We start from the raw sequence: 17607 nt of genomic DNA on the forward strand, positions 1-17607 counted from the left end.
ACAGAGCTGGAGGGGCTCTGGCTGCGGAGGACCCTGGCTTCCTTGCCGCCGAGCGGCCTCGCGAGCCTACTCCTGCCCGCCGCGCCGGGCCCCGCTCGGCGCGCACCGCCCGGCAACCCCGCGTACGTCCCGCGGGGGCGCTGCGTGCCCCCTCCCCGGCCGCCCGGCCCACAGCGGCCCCCTCTCCCCCACACCTCCTGCCCACACCACCCGGCCTCTCCTCCCACCCTCTCCTCCCCTCCCCTCCCCTCCGTCCTCTCCCCTCCCCTCCCGGCGAGGGGCGGGAGGGGGCGTGGCAGGGCCGGGATTTGTGTGGCTGGGACCCGGCTCCTCGCACTCCGAGTCCGCCGGAGGAGCCGGGCCCCGGCCGCTGTCCAGCCGTTCCGTGCCGCCCCTCGCGCCCGGTGCCGCCGCCTCTCGGGGAGACGCTGGCCATGGATACCTCCAGGGTCCTGCTCTCGGCCGTCTTCCTCATCAGTTTCCTGTGGGATCTGCCGGGTTTCCAGCAAGCTTCCATCTCTTCCTCCTCGTCGTCCGCCGAGCTGGGCTCCGCCAAGGGAATGCGAAGCCGCAAGGAAGGAAGGATGCCGCGGGCGCCGAGAGAGAATGCCACGGCCCGGGAGCCCCTGGATCGCCAGGAGCCCCCGCCGAGGCCGCAGGAGGAGCCCCAGCGGCGGCCGCCACAGCAGCCTGAAGCTCGGGAGCCTCCCGGCAGGGGCCCGCGCGTGGTGCCCCACGAGTACATGCTGTCAATCTACAGGACTTACTCCATCGCCGAGAAGCTGGGCATCAATGCTAGCTTTTTCCAGTCTTCCAAGTCGGCTAATACGATCACTAGCTTTGTAGACAGGGGACTAGGTAAGTGGCAAAGAGGACGCCCGACTGCTTTCTCCCTGGAGGTCAGCCGCCAGGGCTCAGCTCCGGCGCTGGCAGGAGGCTGCATCTGTGAATTCGCCTTTCCGCTCTGGATACCTCCCCCTTTTCTTTTCTTAAATTGCTTTTTCTGAAGCCCAAGTATGTTTCCAAACGCGGCTGCAGATTTTATTCCAGTGTGCAATTCTCCCTGCCTCTCTTTCGTCTGTTTCTTTCTTTCTCCATTCCTTCCCTCTTCCTCTAGCCTTTTGCAGAAAGCAGCGTGGGGGCCGCATGTCTGGTGGCTGCTGGAGGAAGCGTGGAAGGCGGGAGGTGGCGGGTAGATGACCCGGGCTGGAGAGGAGTCGCGGCGAGCACTGATGAAACCCGCGGCAAGGTATCCCGGATGGTACCGGGTGTGTGGTCCAAGGCCCCGAGCTGCGCGTTGCGAACCGAGTGGCTCTGGGACCCGAGCAAGCCCTGGGAAGCCCCGAGCTCCCATCGGCTCCGGGAAAAGCCGTCAGAAGCGAATGCTGCGGTCCAGAGCAGCGAGTTCTCGAGCGGCGTGTGGCAGTGCCCTGGCCCAGCCGCTCCGCTGGTACCCGACCGCTCCTGGCGCTGGGTGTGGGCATGGTCAGTCGCATAGGAGCCCCGCGCCCTCGGGGTCGCAACCGAGTCATTTCTGCAGAGGCAGCGGCAACAACTGGCTGGGAGAGCCGGGAGCAGAGGCAAGTGGGCTCAGTTTGGGTGTTTTGTTGGTACTTAATCCACGTGGGTGCCTGCCTGTGCTCACCCACCTTTCTCAGCCAGGCAACTCGCCTCTCTCTGCGCATCGACCCAGGGGCCCCGTCTTTGGGCCCCTCCGTGGGCTCGGGTGCATGTGTGGGTGTCTGCAGAAACCCCTGCGCCCCCTCCCTGCCACCCGCGCGGGTCTGCAGCGTGGCGAGTGCCTTGGAGAGAACCTCACGCTACCCTGGTCCCAGAAATTGGGGAGGGATCCGCCGGCGCCGGGCACTCAGCTCCTAAAGAGACAATAACGTGGAAGGAGATGGGATGAAGGGGAATAAAGCAAAGGGAGGGCAAAGGGGAGGTAGGGGGGTGAGGGGAAAGGAAGGAGGCATCGGTCCACTCCGCCACCCGCCCAGACGTAGCTCCTCGGCTTCGATATACCTTCCCAGCCCCCCACTTCGAGGTCAGTGTACGTGAGGTCTCCCAGGAACTGGCCAGCGCCGGGGTTCGGACCGAGACGACCACCCGGCTGACCTGGGTACTGGCACTCCCTTGAAATTTACAGAACAGGCCCCGAGCCCCCGGCTCTTTCCAGGCTTCAGGCCCCAAGCCCCCTTCCTTGCCGCCGCCTTCCTGATCCGCATGGGTCCAGCCCACGAGGCGTTCGCGGCTGCAGCCGGAGGTCAGCGAGGTTCACGAGCTGCCGAAAGGTCTGGGCGGCAAATTAACGCCAGGTTATTTTATGGTGATTTCAGGACTAGTAAAGCCACCTTGGCAAATACAAGTGGCTTCTTCGCAGCTTTGCATCAGGGTCCCCGGCCTCCCTGCTGCCGGCGCCGCTCGCCCTGACCCCACTTCCAACCCTCGCCCTACCTCTGTTGTTTCTCTGCCTCCAGATCCTCTGTGTATCCCTCATCCTCTCTAACTCCCTAATCGAAGACTTCCCCCAGACTTCCCCAGTCGAGAGACTAAGGAAGAACAGAGGGGATTACTCTAAAGGCCTTTTTTCCCCGGGGAAAGAAGTCCCGGAGGCCCAGGGTGGCCAGCGGTTGGGCGCGCCTTTTCTTCTCCCCACGGGAAGTTGCCAGAACCTCTGCCCCTCCCCCAGACAGACGCCCCCTAACTCGCAAGCTGCGCCCCAAGAGTTTGGCAGAGGACCAGGGGACCCTGCGGGCTGCTGGGAGGTGTCTACCGAAGCCTGCGGCGTCGGGGCAAGTGTGGGAGGTCTCTGGGGACTCCAGGTCGGGCGCAGACGCGGGCTCGCTTCACCCTGGCTTGCGCGGCTGCCTCTCCCCGGGCATCGCGCTGGGCGCCCCTGGGCGCCGGAGGTAGGGAGGAGACTGGCTGCGCGCCCAGCCTGGGGGAGGCAGGGGTGGGGGGCGGGGGGCTCTGTTCCTGAGCCAAGCTCTCCAGGCTAGCCGGACCGAGATACAGACGTTCGGCTTCCACTCCCGAACGCGGTCCCCAGCCGGAGGAGACGCGGCGTGACCACCTGGCCCTCCGCGTCCGAGGCGCGGTCTTCCCCGAACCCTAAGGTTCCCAGAAAACGGGAAGAAAAGGCAGTTCTTTGAGCCGGAAGGCTGTGCGGCGGGTAGCACGCCGCGCGGGGGCGAAGGAGTGCGAAGCCGCGGGCTGCAGGGGGCGCGCGGAGGAGGGGGCGCGCAGGGGAGGGGGTGCGTTGCGGGCCACAGCCCCAGCTTGATAAAGGGAAAGCCTCACTTTCCCTCTCACTGATTTTGATTTGATGTGTCACCGGCGGTGACCTCGGGCTGGACCTTCCGGGGCTTGCTTAGCATCGGGCCCCTGATTGGAGTGTTTCAACTCAGCGATCTAATTGAGGGTTCATGTCATAACACATCAAACGGTGTCTAGTCTCCCGTGATGGAAGGGACCCGCCAGCCGCGCATCCCGGGTTCCTGGCGAGGACTTCCGCCCCTCTCACGTGGGGACTCTCAAACCGCGCCAAACCCTCGGGCCTCCCCTCCCCCAGCTGGGGATGGCAGGACAAGGAGCAAAGAGAAGCGGCCAACCGAGAGCCGCGCCGGCCGCGCTGACTTGGCGCCTTGCCTCGGGGATGTTTAAATCGCCGTCGAGTGTGGCAGGCTTGGCTTTGAGAAGCAGCGGGTCCCTCGGGGGCACAAGCAAAGACCACGTAAGGAATCCTGAAGCCCGCTGTTGAGGTCTGAACTACTTAACGTACAGTATTTCTAAAAAAAAAAAAAAAAAAAGTCTTCCTCACCTGGGGGCTCCCGGAACCCCAAAAGTTGCACCTAAAGCTTGCATTTCAAGAATGGGAGCGTGCGGATGAACTTTGCCCAGCGTGGATGGATTCAGAGCGCTTTAGATCTGTGACGACTGCATGTTCAGTACTGCCTCACTCCCTGCCCTCCTTCTCTCAACCTCCCTGCCCCCCCAGGAGACTTGATTGCAAGCTTTTAAAAATATGTCCACCCCTTCAGTTTGCTCTCCAATATAACTGGGATATGTTGACATGCTGAGCATTTACTGTGTACCGAATGCTGGGCTAACATCTGTTACATGAATCATTTCATTTAATTCTAACAACACCTCCCTCCTCCAGGAAGAAAGTGCTACAATCCCTGTTTTACAGATGATTTTAAAGAAGGCAGAGAGATTAAGGAAGTTGTTCAAGGTCACACAGCTAATGAGAGCTGAAGCATATAGCCAGTTCTGCAGGCTTACCTTTGGCGCTATATGGATAGAGCAAGGCAAGAGGAAATTTCTAAAGCATGGTGGCAGGAAACAGAAGTAGAAAAAATGGACAGACTCCCTACCTCTGTAATCTCTCAAGACTTAGTTAGGAGTTGGAGTGAAATGTTGAATTCACAGGTCTAAAACTGAGATGCACCTTGCTTCCTCTTTGATCTCCCTGTAAAAGGCACAAACTGCTTTATCCCTGACCTTCAATTTTTAAAGGTAGTTTTCACATAGCATGTATGTGAGTGAAAGTCACTCAGTCGTGTCCGACTGTTTGCGATCCCATGGACTATACAGTCCACGGACTTCTCCAGGCCAGAATACTGGAGTGGGGAGCCATGCCCTTCTCCAAGGAATCTTCCCAATCCAGGGATTGAACCCAGGTCTCCTGCATTGTGGGCAGATTCTTTACCAGCTGAGCCACCAGGGAAGCCCTGACCTTTAAGAATGCCTCCAAATTGTGCTTTCAAGATGATTTTGGATCCACAGAGATGGGAAAGTGTGTGCATGTGTGTGTTGGCACAGTGATAGGATCAGGATGGACCAGGTTGGATATACAGACATTGCAGTTAGCACATGATAGAGCTTATTAAAAAGACCACAAGTACAGGGGGCTTGGATCCCCAGCCCCGGAGCCTGGGAAAGGCAGACAGTGAGAACTGTGAATTCAGTGTGGCTGTAAGATAGAGGGTGAGGGAGAGTGAGGCAAAACTCCGACTTTAATTTAGGTAGTGAGAAGCACCACTGTTAATTCCAACAAGGGACCAAAAAAAAAAAAAAAAAAAAGCCTCTTAAGGATGAAGAAAACAAAATGAACCTAAGAACACTGCTGTGAGTTAGGTTTCTAGATAATTTTGAAATAAGAATACTCTTAAAGTTTTTTTTTTTTTTTTGATTGTTGTTAAGAATAGCACTCTCAGAAAGGAGGCAGTAGGGAACAGATAAAAACCAACCAACCAAACAAACCAAAAAACAAAAAAACCTAAAACCTAGATCTGAACATCCTTAAAGAACTTGACACCCTGGAAATGAACCTCGGGAGAGTTTGCCCGGGATCCCTGGCTTCTAGGTTTACCTTCTGGGTCGCGATTGCCAGGGGGCAGGGCAGGACAGTTGTGGGGATAGTCTGGCGGCGGGAAGCACTTCTAAGAGCGGCGTCGTTCCCTCCTAATTGAAGTGCGTCTGGCGCGGTATGTTTATGCAAAACAGCGAGTTTCTGGGTGGACCTGGGCAAAGAGTGGTGCAATCAACGCAGCCGGGCTTTTGCCCGAACCCTGTTGTCGTTGGCAAACGGAAAATGAAATATAAGCAGGGAAGTATTTTAATGGGGATGGAGGGAATTCACAACTGTTAATTATTTGGTGACCTTGTATTCGATTTGTTTGAGTCCCTTATAAAAACACTAATGCAGACCAGACGGCCAAGTGAGGAAGCCGGCAGAAGGTTCCAATCTAGGCTTTATTTCCCCGGAAAGAGGGAACAGCCTTGGGAAAGGACTGCTGAGCGTTCAAGTGCGTGCGGGTGAGGACGCGCCCCCGTGAGCCCCGCGCAGGGTTTGCGAAGCCCTCCAGGTTCAGGATCCCAGTCAAGTCCAGTGAACGGGCAGGTCCTGGAACTAACCCCGGGGGTAAGGGAAGGAAGCCTGAAACCAGAAGTTTGTTCTGCCCTTCTGGATGGGATGACTAAAACATTTTTCAGGCCATAAACCTAACTCTTGGCCACGGGCTCGTTGTTAAACAGCAGTTACTGTCACTCCCATCCCTAAGGCCTTAAGGGCCGCCTTACAAATGCCGCTTTAGCAAGAGGCTAACAACGCCTAGTGTCTTCTACAGCGAGAGGACAAATATCGCCAGAATTCTGGGCCGGGCTTCCTCAGCAGGAGAGACTAATCAGAAAAGGACACTGTGCTTTTTCCTGGCGCGGGAGGTTCTGGGACTCTGGGAGTTTGCGAGTTGCTGGGGGGGAGGGGATCGAAAAACGTGCACCAACGTCCTTGTCGTTTCTGCACATGAAAAAAAAAAAAAAAAAAAAAAATTCCCTAAGCCACAACCCACGACAGGCCTTGGGAATCCCTTCCCGCGCAAACTGAATCAAGACAGGAAAGCTCCCTCTTCTGACCAGAGTGACCTCGGGGAATGCAGAGCGTTGGACTGATGGGCTCTCTAGTGCACCCCGTTTTTTTCTCTCAGCTGGAGCTCTGGGGTTCTGGCCGCACACCTCGGGGAAGCTAGTGACTTCTTCCTGGGGGTGGCGTGGTCGGACAGGGAGAAGGCAACTGAGCAGACAGGTAGAGGAAATACGTAGCAGGGCGGAAAGAAAACTTTTGTTTCCTGCCAGGACTTCTGCTTGCATCCAACGACCCAGAGCAAATCAACAAGAATCCCTGGGAGCCTTTAAGTGCAGAGGAGGGCTCTGGTTCTAGAACTCTGCGGGTATGGAATACCCCTGGTTAAGCGATGCTCTCTGGACCTGGGAAGGGGTCCAAGTCGAGGCCGCGAGGAGTGGTGAGCAGGAATGTGGATTCACAGCGCCATTTCCTTGCTTAGTACCTACCACCTCCCTCAACCCCGTTCCCATCACCCCCACCCCAACCCCCGCGCCCTTAAAGCCTGGCTGTTTATTTTTAAGCTCAGTGTCGGTTAAATGGTGTCTCTTGTTTGGTGGTGGTGGTAGTGGTGGTGGTTTAGTAGCTAAGTCGTGTCCGACTCTTGCGACCCTATGGACTAGAAAGCCTGCCAGGCTCCTCTGTCCATGGGATTCTCCAAGCAAGAATACTGGAGTGGGTGGCCATGTCCTTCTCCAGTCTCTTGTTTACAGGGATCAAATAGGTCCTCGTCGGCATAATGGGTTCCAGGGAGGCTGCTGCCTGCCCTCCAGGACAGTCCATTAGCGCTGCTGGGGGCCCAGGGTTCGGTCTGCTGGGGGTGAGCTGCTTCAGGCTCTGGGAGCCGGGAGGCGCGTGCGCGCGGCCCGTGGCCGGGGCGCATGGGTACCGGGCAGGGTTTAGGGACCCGGTAGTGGGCGTGCGTGCAGGGGAGGAGAGGGCGGGTATGACAGCTGGAGCAGAGCGGAAAGCAGGAGCGGTGGCAGCGCGGAGGATTAATTTTGGGGTCGATCGGGGCTGGTTTACCCATACCCCTTCTACCCCTAAATAATCTCTGACCCGAAGAGTATCCGTGCCCCTGTTTTGTAAATTTGGCATCCGGGCAACTTGGTCCAGTCATGATCCCACTTCTCAGCCGACCGCCGCTCCCATGCCCAGTAAGGGGGGCGGGGGGTGGAACTGAAGGATGCTAGACTATGGGTCATAACTGCCACCAGGAATCTCGTTTATGCTAGCGCGCTATTTCGGGACTCAGCCCGAGGTGAACGCAGTGGAGCTGAGTTGCCACGATGCCGGCCTCAGGAGGAGTGTCCGGGCCAGCACTTGAAGAAACACGCATCACTGAGGTTTCTCCTGCGCAGGAAGCCCCCCCTCGCCCCCATCCCGCCCCACCCCCGCCCCGGCGCTGACAGTCCAATATCCTGCACATAACCACACGCCAGTTTGAGCCCGTCCTTCCACCTGCAACTTCAGGACTGGTCATGGAGGGGAAACAACGTAAAATGGGAAGTTTTTCTTCTACTTTGAATCTCCAAGCTCTCAAGTCCAAAGGCATCATGTTCCAGCCCAAAGGGCAGTTTCAGGGCTGAGATGCAACTCCCCTGGGCTCTCAGGTGACCCTATACAGGTCGACATAGCAGGTGGGGCGACCTTGGGCAAATCAACCAGGTGTGGACCCTGCTCCGAGGGTCCAGGAGACAGCAGTGACCTGCAGGCGATGCTGCGGCTGAGGACGCCCGGGCACAGGCTGCTCAGCTGCAGAGGAAAGGTACGAGAGAAGGTCGATGCGTGGGGTGCTTCCGAGCTTCTGTTTGGATTTCAACTGTGGTGCTGTCAAATTAAGATCTGAGCCAATGTGGTCCAGAGCCCAGGATAGGATATCAGTGAAGAGAGAAGCCTGATGAAGTATCCTTCATCTGGGCTTTGCATCTCTGGCTCATGAGCCCCTGCGGCCAGGAGAGTTTGCACCATGTGCATGGAAACTGCTTTATAAATGAATCTGTTTCATCCTGAGAGACAACAGGAGTCTCTTCGAAGTACCTCCGGACTCCTGCTAGGGGTGCCCAGTGCCCAGAGATCAGGTAAAGGGCTGGCATGTCTTCTTCCAGAAACTTGCTGAAAGCTCCCTGGGAGAGCGAAGTTGTCCCCAGCCGGGTGGAAATCGGGGTTCCCCTTCGCTCCCCCCACCCAACCTCACTGGTTTGCCACAGGCTGAGTGAAAACTTGCTGTGGGAACATTGAGGTTTCTCTTCCGGATAGAGGCTGGCCACCAGACTCATTCTTTGTGGTTCCCAAGGCCCTGGCTAGAGCCAGGGAGAGGGGGCAGGGATGTGCTGAGGCTTTGGGAAGAGGGTGGAAAAGTCCTCTGTGGAGGATTTCCCGGGGCCTTTCTGATCTTTAAAGGGTGGAAAGAAACTGATAAATTCAGGGCAAGCTATTGGGGAAAACACTGGGGAAGCCAACAGACCAGAGCGAAGGCTCATTGGGTGAATGTGTGGTGAGGAGGCGCTGGCCCAGGGGAGCGTCTGTGGGACTGTGATGCCACGGCCTCCTCGCACTGAGGCCCAAGCGTCATTCATGGCTATGACTCCTTCTCCTCCCAGCTGCCTGATGAAGCTAGGGAGCACCTCTCCTGTACCCTAGATTGGCTCTGTGGACAGTTTGTGCCCCACAAAGGTGCCAGCGGGAGAGTGGGAGGCGAGGAGCAAGGAGACCAGCCACTAGGGCTCTCAGGGGTGTGGTAGATTTGCATACTGCCTACCTGCTACCTGCAGAGGAGGGCCCTATCCTTGATGAGGTTCTGGCTGGAGGTTGGTAGTTCACTTGGCATTGTGGGAGGGACCCAGAGCAGTGGATAAAGCCTAGGGACTGAGATGGAGCAAGGTGATGGGGGTGAAGCTGAAACCCTTATGGGCCTGGCTCTTCACTGGAAGCCCTTGTTTCTTTCTTGACCCCCCTGCCCAGCACCTCCCCTCCACTCACTTCTGAAAATCTTGTGGAGAGAACTGGACTGCATCTCAAAGAAGACCAAGAGGACAGGTGCGTCTTCCCCCCAGGTCCCCTTACCTGGCCGTAGGTAGTTATAGTAATATTGGCTGCATTCGTTGGGTGCTTCTGTCTGTCATGCACAGCCGGCTCTGGTTGCCTCCACTCTGACCTTTACAATGACTCTGCAAAGTGGACCGGGGGGGGGGGGGGGTGTCATTTTCCTGCTTTACAGATGAGGCATATGATACAGGGAGAGCTTATGTGATTCAGTCCATCCAAGATCATCCAACCAATAAGTTACAGGTCAGGATCCCAATCGGAGAAGGCAATGGCACCCCACTCCAGTACTCTTGCCTGGAAAGTCCCATGGACGGAGGAGCCTGGTGGACTGCAGTCCATGGGGTTGGGAAGAGTCGGACACAACTGAGTGACTTCTCTTTCCCTTTCCCTTCAGGATCCCAATCACGGCTCAGACTCTAGATTCCTATCCTCTTTCCATGTCATCAGTAGTAACAGGTACACATATCCTCGGATGTCTTTCTTACTCTGTCTCATTTGCCAGCCTTCCCTCAGTGACTGTGAGCTGGCATGACGTTCTCATTTAGCAAAAGTTGTTTCCATCTAAGTTCTATTTCAAAAGTCCAGTTGTTGGCATCCCCTTGGTTCTGCTGATTAGGAACTGATTGACACTTGGAGATGAGGGATGGATGTCCTCCCCACAGTCACCGGCAACGCAAAAGAGCTAGAGAGTTCTCAGGGTCTCTACCAGACACACAGCTCAGCAGCTGGGAAGTCCAGAGTGGTGGCATCAGTATTGGAGCCAGACTGCCACATCTACCTCTGTCTTGGACAAGTGACACTTGAGCCCTCTGTGTTTTAGTTTTGTGAATCATGACATAACAATGATTTTTTTTTTTTGAAGAAAATGACTTAGATAGTTTTGAAACTTAAATGACTTATTATAAGTTTAGAATTTAGATCATGCCCAGCACACAGTGGGCTTCTCAGATGGCGCTAGTAGTAAAGAACCTGTCTGCCAATGCAGGAGACATGAGACATGTGTTTGATCCCTGGGTTAGGAAGATAGATCCCTTGAAGAAGGGAATGGCAACCTACTCCAGTATTCTTGCTTGGAGAATCCCATGGACAGAGGGGCCTGGCAGGCTACAGTTTGTAGGGTAGCAAAGAGTCAGACACGACTGAGGTGACTTAGTACGCACATAGTGAGTGCATAAAACAGAGTTCACTGTTAGGATTGTGCTGGAGTTGAGCAAAAGCATCCCAGACAGGGTGAATTGTGTGGGTGGACTCATGAATCAGTGGGACGGCTCAGCAAGGTCAGCAGTTTGCAAGGCTCAGATCTTGGTGGAGGTGGGGCTCAGGACAAAATGACCAGGAGATCACTGTCCCAGAAGAGGGTCATAGTTGGAGAAGAAATTATTCAGAGACCTTCATACCCCATCGGAGAGAGGACCGAAGACTCCTTTTCACTCACCCAGTACACCTGGCTCTATCTCCAACTTGTGGACTTGGGCAACCTCAGGGCATCGTCAGGGCTGAGTGACCTGGGAAGAAGAGGCTCCAAGCCAGCTCTGAGTTCCCTGCTTGAAGGTCTTCTCATTTCCAGTAAAGGGAAAAAACAAAAAAGGAATTCCTGGTAGAACCCAGCGCCCTTTGTGTTGGCGGATCTGTGATGGATGTGGGTCTCATGTCCTCCCTGTTTGCCCAGCTGCCCAATCAGAACTTTGGAAGAGGGGCGTGGCTCTAGTCCCAGGGTTTCGGTCCGAATCAAGACCTTCAGATCGTGTCCCCCTTCCGAGTTGCAAGACCCTGGGCGAGGGATGATGACTCCTCGTGGAGCCCGCTCTGTCACCTATAAAAGAGTGAGTGCGTAACAGTTAGAACGGGCCTCCCACGCTGTCGCTGAGGATTCACGCACGGGACCGAGGCCACCAAACCCTGAGCACGTGCCCGGCACAGAAGCGCTCCCGGGAGCATTCAGGGATGTTTTTGAAGGTGGGGGGGGGGGTGGGGGTGAGGGGGGTGGGGTGGGGGGCGGAGGAAGGAAAGGCTGAGCAGCGAAGACCTCCGGAGTCTCCTTTGTGAAAACGGGCGATTATCCTCCCCGCTCCGTCCCCACCTAGCGGACGAGGGGTGGGAGACCCCGCTGTCATCGGAGCTTTCTGGGTCTCAGCCCATCGCCGGAGGACACGCGGCCGGACGAGCGGTGGGCGGCCGGTGGAGGCGGGTGGGGCCCGCCAGTGGCCGCTTAGGTCACGGCGGATTTAGAGGACGCGAGCGGGACACGCACTAATTGGCAGCGTCCTGGAGCCCAGGGTCTGGGCGCGAAGGGCCTTGGGGGGCGAGCTGGAGCTGCGGGGCGCCCTCCGGGCCCCGCAGAGTGACGCACGATGCAACCAGGACTCTCAAGAGGGACCTCAAGTTGCGGACATAGGGCAAGATGTCCTGGGGAAACGCATTGCGGGCCGGGCCCTTTCCGCCCCAAACCAAAGGATGTTTGGGGTTTTAGGAGGCTGTCTGCAGGATGGCGGGCGAGGGAGCCGTCCGCAGCTAGATTAGTGCGGGTGGGCGGGGTAGGCTGGCCTTACTGCTCTCCTGGGTATCCTGACTTAAGGCGCCCTCGGGTATCCTTTTTCTTTACGCACTGATTATTTGCTTCTTGGGAGTCCCTGGTGGCTCAGATGGTAAAGAATCTTTCTGCAATGCAGGAGACCCGAGTTCTATCCCTGGGTCAAGAAGATCCCCTAGAGAAGGGAAGGGCGACCCACTCCGGTATTGTTGCCTGGAGAATCCCATGGACAGAGGAGCCTGGCCAGGCTACAGTCCATGGGGTCGCAAAGAGTCGGACACGACTGAGCAACTAGCATTCCAATGATGGGAGAGGAGGCTTGTGGGAGGGAGTGTGAAGGGCTGGTTTTCTACTCACAGATGGCCAGGACAGCAGGAGCCAGGCCTTGTGATGCCAGGATCGTCAGGCAAAGTGTCTGCAGGGTCACAGTGGATGGTGTGCGCACTCCCCAAGCTGGAAGCCTCCTCTGGGGCTATTTCTGTGATGCATGCCTCCAGAGCAGGTCCAGACAGGTGGAGAATGTGTTCTGATGGGGAGCTTCACAGAGCCACCACGGATGGTGGATTAGAGGTTCTGGACACACGTGGCTGTAAGAGTTTTTTTTTTTTTTTTTTTTTTTTAAGTGGGGGTGTCTGTGGCAGGGGGCAGGAGGAGCAGGGAGCCATAGGAACTTGGTTCTGGTGAGTGCTGCCTTAGCTCTTGCCCTGGCCTTGCATTTTATCCTCATGGGGCCCTCCCCACCTGGTGGGGCCTCTGAAAGAGCCCAGGGGGTGGGCTCATCTAGACGTCTGTGTGGTTCCTACAGTGGTGACCCAACCAGCATCACCTGGGAACTGAGGAAAATGCAAATTCTGGGTCCCACCTCAAACCTCTGGGGCCCAAGAGAGTATACATTTCTGACAGGTTCCTGGGGAAAGCTGATGATGCGTTTTTAGGGACCACTGCAGTTTCAGTGGCTTGGAGAGCTATTCACACTGCTCTACTCTGGTACCCGAGTCACCGCATTCTCACACACATGGCCCTGAGCCCACTTCCAGGCCCTGGTCAGCTTCTTCTCTGGGTCTGTGCTCCTAAGGGTGTGTCGACTGCCCAATGTGTGCGCCTGTAGCTGGGGAAGTGTGCACCTGTGGCACGTGTGTCCATGCAGGTGAGGCCCCCCAAACTGTGGGATGGAGCTAGTATGGGAAGAAAAGAGAGCAGGATACAGGTGGAAGCCCCCATTTGTATTCTTTCTCCTAGCTCTGGAATGGGTGGGGAAGCAGGCTGATCTTGCTAGAAAAATCACGTGAATCCCAAGGCTGCAGAACCAGTGGAAACCTCTTTTTACAGAGGTTTTCTCTGTTTTGGCCCCTCTTGAGGACTAGAAAAACATGACTCAGCTGTGTAGACTAAGCATTTATTAGTTCACACTTTTACTTTTTAAAATTTAAATTAAAAACCTTTTTTTTTTTTTTTTTTTTTACAATATTGTGTTGATGTCTGCCATACAACAATGCAGGTAGGGAGGGGATTAAGTGTAATTATGGCTGATTTGCATTATTGTATGGCAGTCCATGCTTTTAAAAAAAGGAATGAAGACAAAAGCTGGCTGATTTCTCTGTGTTGCATGAGAGAAAACTAAATAAATTGTCTTTTACACCTGCCTCTTCTTCCCCTCTACCTCTCCAACCAGTGACAAATTGTCTCAAAAGTTATGTAAGCAGAGATGGAAATGATTTCCTAAAGGATCCCAGGTTTGATTCCTACCAAGCCTTGAAAATACAGTTTGGACTGTATGCTTCATCACTTATACCTTGGCCACTCCCAGTTGCCTTGGCTCCAGGACCTGGACTCTAATGGATAGGCAATGGAAGCCATGGGCTGCTGCTGCTAAGTCCCTTCAGTCATGTCCGACTCTGTGTGACCCCAAAGACATCAGCCCACTAGGCTCCTCTGTCCCTGGGATTCTCCAGGCAAGAATACTGGAGTGGGATGCCATTTCCTCCTCCAATGCATGCATGGATGCATGCTAAGTCGTTTCAGTCGACTCTGTGCCCACCAGGCTCCACCATCCACAGGATTCTCTAGGCAAGAATACTGGAGTGGGTTGCCATTTCCTTCTCCAGGGAACCATGGGGCTTACTGGCTAAATGCTCCAACTCTGGAATTAAAGAGACCTAGATTTGGGGCTGAATACCACCACTTATTGGGCTTCCCTGGTGGCTCAGAGGTTAAAGTGTCTGTCTGGAATGCGGGAGACCCGAGTTTAATCCCTGGGTCGGGAAGATCCCCTGGAGAAGAAAACGGCAACCCACTCCAGTACTCTTGCCTGGAGAATCCCATGGAGGGAGGAGCCTGGTAGGCTACAGTCCATGGGGTCCCAAAGAGTTGGACACGACTGAGCGACTTCACTTTTACCACCACTTATTAGTTGTCAGACTCGGGTAATTAGTTTTCCCAAGCCTTGGTTTTCCCATCTGTAAAATGGGAACAATATGAGTACTTACCTTGCAGGACCGATCTGTGCTCGTGGATAAAGTAAGGATGAAAAATATGTCAGCCCTCAAGACATCGAGCTGGTGCAGCAAGAACCTTAGGTTTGTCCCTCTTATCACCTCCTTAGTTTGGGGAGAGAGAAATTTGAGAGACAGGAAGGGGAAGCCTCAGGCAATAATAGGCCCAGAGATCTGGGTGGTGGTTGAATGTTGTCAGACACAGGTTTCTTTAAAGGAGAAGAAAGTGTGCTGAATTCCCACTGATTTTAATGTGACCCTGGTCGGTTTGAAGGTCTCGGCTTCCATAAATCAAGTGCCTCCAGCGGCTTTTCCCTTTTCACCTCTTTAACCCTTCCCACAGCTCCATCTCAGGTCCGGACTTGCAAGACTGAGTGAGGCGGCCGGCCGCCCAGCGGTCAGCCTGGAGTGGGGACTAGGTGTGGCAGAGGCTCCAGATCCAGTGCCCCGGGGCTACATCTGGACAGGCATCGAGGGCCGGACCCCAGGACCCGGTGACACTTTTACTATTGAAGTCTACCCCAACTTTACTAGCTTCTGGGGCAAGCTGGGGGCTTTGGGGATTTTTGTATTTGCTGGGTTGTAAATATTTTATGAGAAGGCAGCCCAGGAAAATCTGGTTAGCTTTCTGCCTTGCACACTGAAGTGGGATTGGCTTCATGCACAGATGTGTCAAAAAAAAGAAGTCCAGTTTTGCCTGGGTCCCCAGGAATTCACCTTGAGTTTTTAAAAGCTTGTTATTGTCCCTCCTCCAGGTGCCCCCATTTTTTTCTCAGTGGTAACCAAAAATTTTATCTTCAGGATTAGTTGCAAAGCAAGACGATTTCAGATTGGGTAGGTGGAGGAGGGGAGAACGTCAATCTGTGTATGTATGCATTGCTTAGGTTCTTCTCCTTGCTGATGTATTTATTTCTCATTGGCTGCAGGATCTTCTCAATGGATAGATGCCTGGTGTTAGTGTTGATTCATTTGCACCCTTGCAGACTTTGGAAACCCTTCTTGCTCTTATGTTTCTTAAGTGACTGATGAATTTAAAAAAGAAAGAAATTGCCTTGCAGCTCCGCATTCTGTGAACTTCCTAATGGGCCTAAAGGTTTCAGCAAACCTGTCTGCTGGGCAGCACCTTCCACCATTCCACCAGACACCTGGGTTTCAACTTGGGCTGTCCCTTCAAATAAGCTTGGAGCTTTTTTTTTTTTTTTTTTTTTTTTAAAGCAAAGCTAAGAAACCCCAACAAAACTCCAGTACCCAGGCTCTGTCCTCAGATATTGATCCAGTTGACTGAAGCACACCCAGTGCTGTCATTTTTAAACTCTCTAGATAGTTATAAAGGGCAGCCAAGAAGTTCCCCACTTACTGACTGGCGTGTACCCTGGGTCAGACAGGCCTGTAGACGCTGCGGTGAGCAAGATTGGCCAGCACAGGGGGCTAGCTCCTGCGGGCTGCTGGAGGTGGGGCATGGCTGTTGCTGGGAAAGGCAGACCATGAGGAGACGAATACAAACGAAGTCCTTGTAGATAGTGCTCAGTGCCGGGAAGGTAATACACCAGAGTCCCCCGATAGTGACCGAGGGAGTCTGCTTTAGATCAGGGTGGTCAAAGATGGCCCTTTCGGAAGAGGTGACATTTGAACCGAGACGGGAATGATGAGAACGAGCCAGCCGAGAGGAGGTGTGGAGGTATTGCGGCCACAAAGGGCGCATTAGTGGTTACGCAGGCTCCTGGGGGTGGGTGGGAAAACCGGGAGGCCGCTGCGGCCGCCTTCTCCACTGACTTCCGCGCAGGGTGTCCCGCGCTGATGGGGACGAGGGGGCCGCCCTGGTGCTCCTTCCTTTTAGCCGCGCTCCGCCGGGGCGGGGAGCCGGGGTGGTCAGCCCTCCGGGCAGGCGCCCCGGGACCCCTACCGACCTGGCCCAGCTCCCTCCCAGGGGCGGCCGCAGAGCTCCGGGCTGATCTCCCTCTTAAGTGAAACTGACTGTAATTATTATTATTATTTTTTTTATCTCGCAGACGATCTCTCGCACACTCCTCTCAGGAGACAGAAGTATTTGTTTGATGTGTCCACGCTCTCAGACAAAGAAGAGCTGGTGGGCGCGGAGCTGCGGCTGTTTCGCCAGGCTCCCGCTGCGCCCTGGGGGCCGCCGGCCGGCCCGCTCCGCTTGCAGCTCTTCGCCTGCCAGTCGCCCCTGCTGCTGGAAGCGCGGAGCCTGGACCCGCAGGGGGCGCCCCGGCCCGGCTGGGAAGTCTTCGACGTGTGGCGGGGCCTGCGCCCCCAGCCCTGGAAGCAGCTGTGCTTGGAGCTTCGGGCCGCGTGGGGCGGCGAGCCCGGCGCCGCGGAGGACAAGGCGCGCGCGCTGGGGCCCCAGCAGCCGCCGCCCCCGGACCTGCGGAGTCTGGGCTTCGGCCGGAGGGTGCGGACCCCCCAGGAGCGCGCCTTGCTCGTCGTGTTCTCCAGGTCCCAGCGCAAGACCCTGTTCGCCGAGATGCGCGAGCAGCTGGGCTCGGCGACCGAGGTGGTCGGCCCCGGTGCCGGGGCCGAGGGGTCGGGGCCGCCGCCGCCGCCGCCGTCGGGCACCCCGGACGCTGGGCTCTGGTCGCCCTCGCCTGGCCGCCGGCGGCGGCGCACGGCCTTCGCCAGCCGCCACGGCAAGCGGCACGGCAAGAAGTCGAGGCTGCGCTGCAGCAAGAAGCCCCTGCACGTGAACTTCAAGGAGCTGGGCTGGGACGACTGGATTATCGCGCCCCTGGAGTACGAGGCCTACCACTGCGAGGGCGTGTGCGACTTCCCGCTACGCTCGCACCTGGAGCCCACCAACCACGCCATCATCCAGACGCTGATGAACTCCATGGACCCCGGCTCCACCCCGCCCAGCTGCTGCGTGCCCACCAAATTGACTCCCATCAGCATCTTGTACATCGACGCGGGCAATAACGTGGTCTACAAGCAGTACGAGGAGATGGTGGTGGAGTCCTGCGGCTGCAGGTAGCGGCGCCTTCCTGCCGCCTCGGCCCGGGATGGCCCGGGGGGAGGTCCGACCGCGGAGAGGCGGAGGGGAGCTGGCCCCCGATGAGGCAGAGAGCGGGGCCGCAGCCTGGACTTTTTTCGGCCGGTGGGAGACCAGGGAGTTCTGCCTT

General features: G+C 56.1%; 1 protein-coding gene across 1 annotated transcript; it reads left to right on the plus strand.

Annotated features, from left to right (window-relative positions):
- The first annotated feature begins 434 nt into the window (after positions 1 to 434).
- On the plus strand, positions 435 to 17459 carry GDF6 (growth differentiation factor 6). Its single transcript, XM_055546894.1, has 2 exons — positions 435 to 858; positions 16483 to 17459. The coding sequence occupies exons 1-2, from the start codon at positions 435 to 437 to the stop codon at positions 17457 to 17459; spliced, it is 1401 nt and encodes a 466-aa protein (XP_055402869.1).
- The last annotated feature ends 148 nt before the right edge of the window (positions 17460 to 17607 follow it).

This window comes from Bubalus kerabau, chromosome 14 (genome assembly GCF_029407905.1).
Source record: "Bubalus kerabau isolate K-KA32 ecotype Philippines breed swamp buffalo chromosome 14, PCC_UOA_SB_1v2, whole genome shotgun sequence".
Classification (NCBI taxonomy): Eukaryota; Metazoa; Chordata; class Mammalia; order Artiodactyla; family Bovidae; genus Bubalus; species Bubalus kerabau.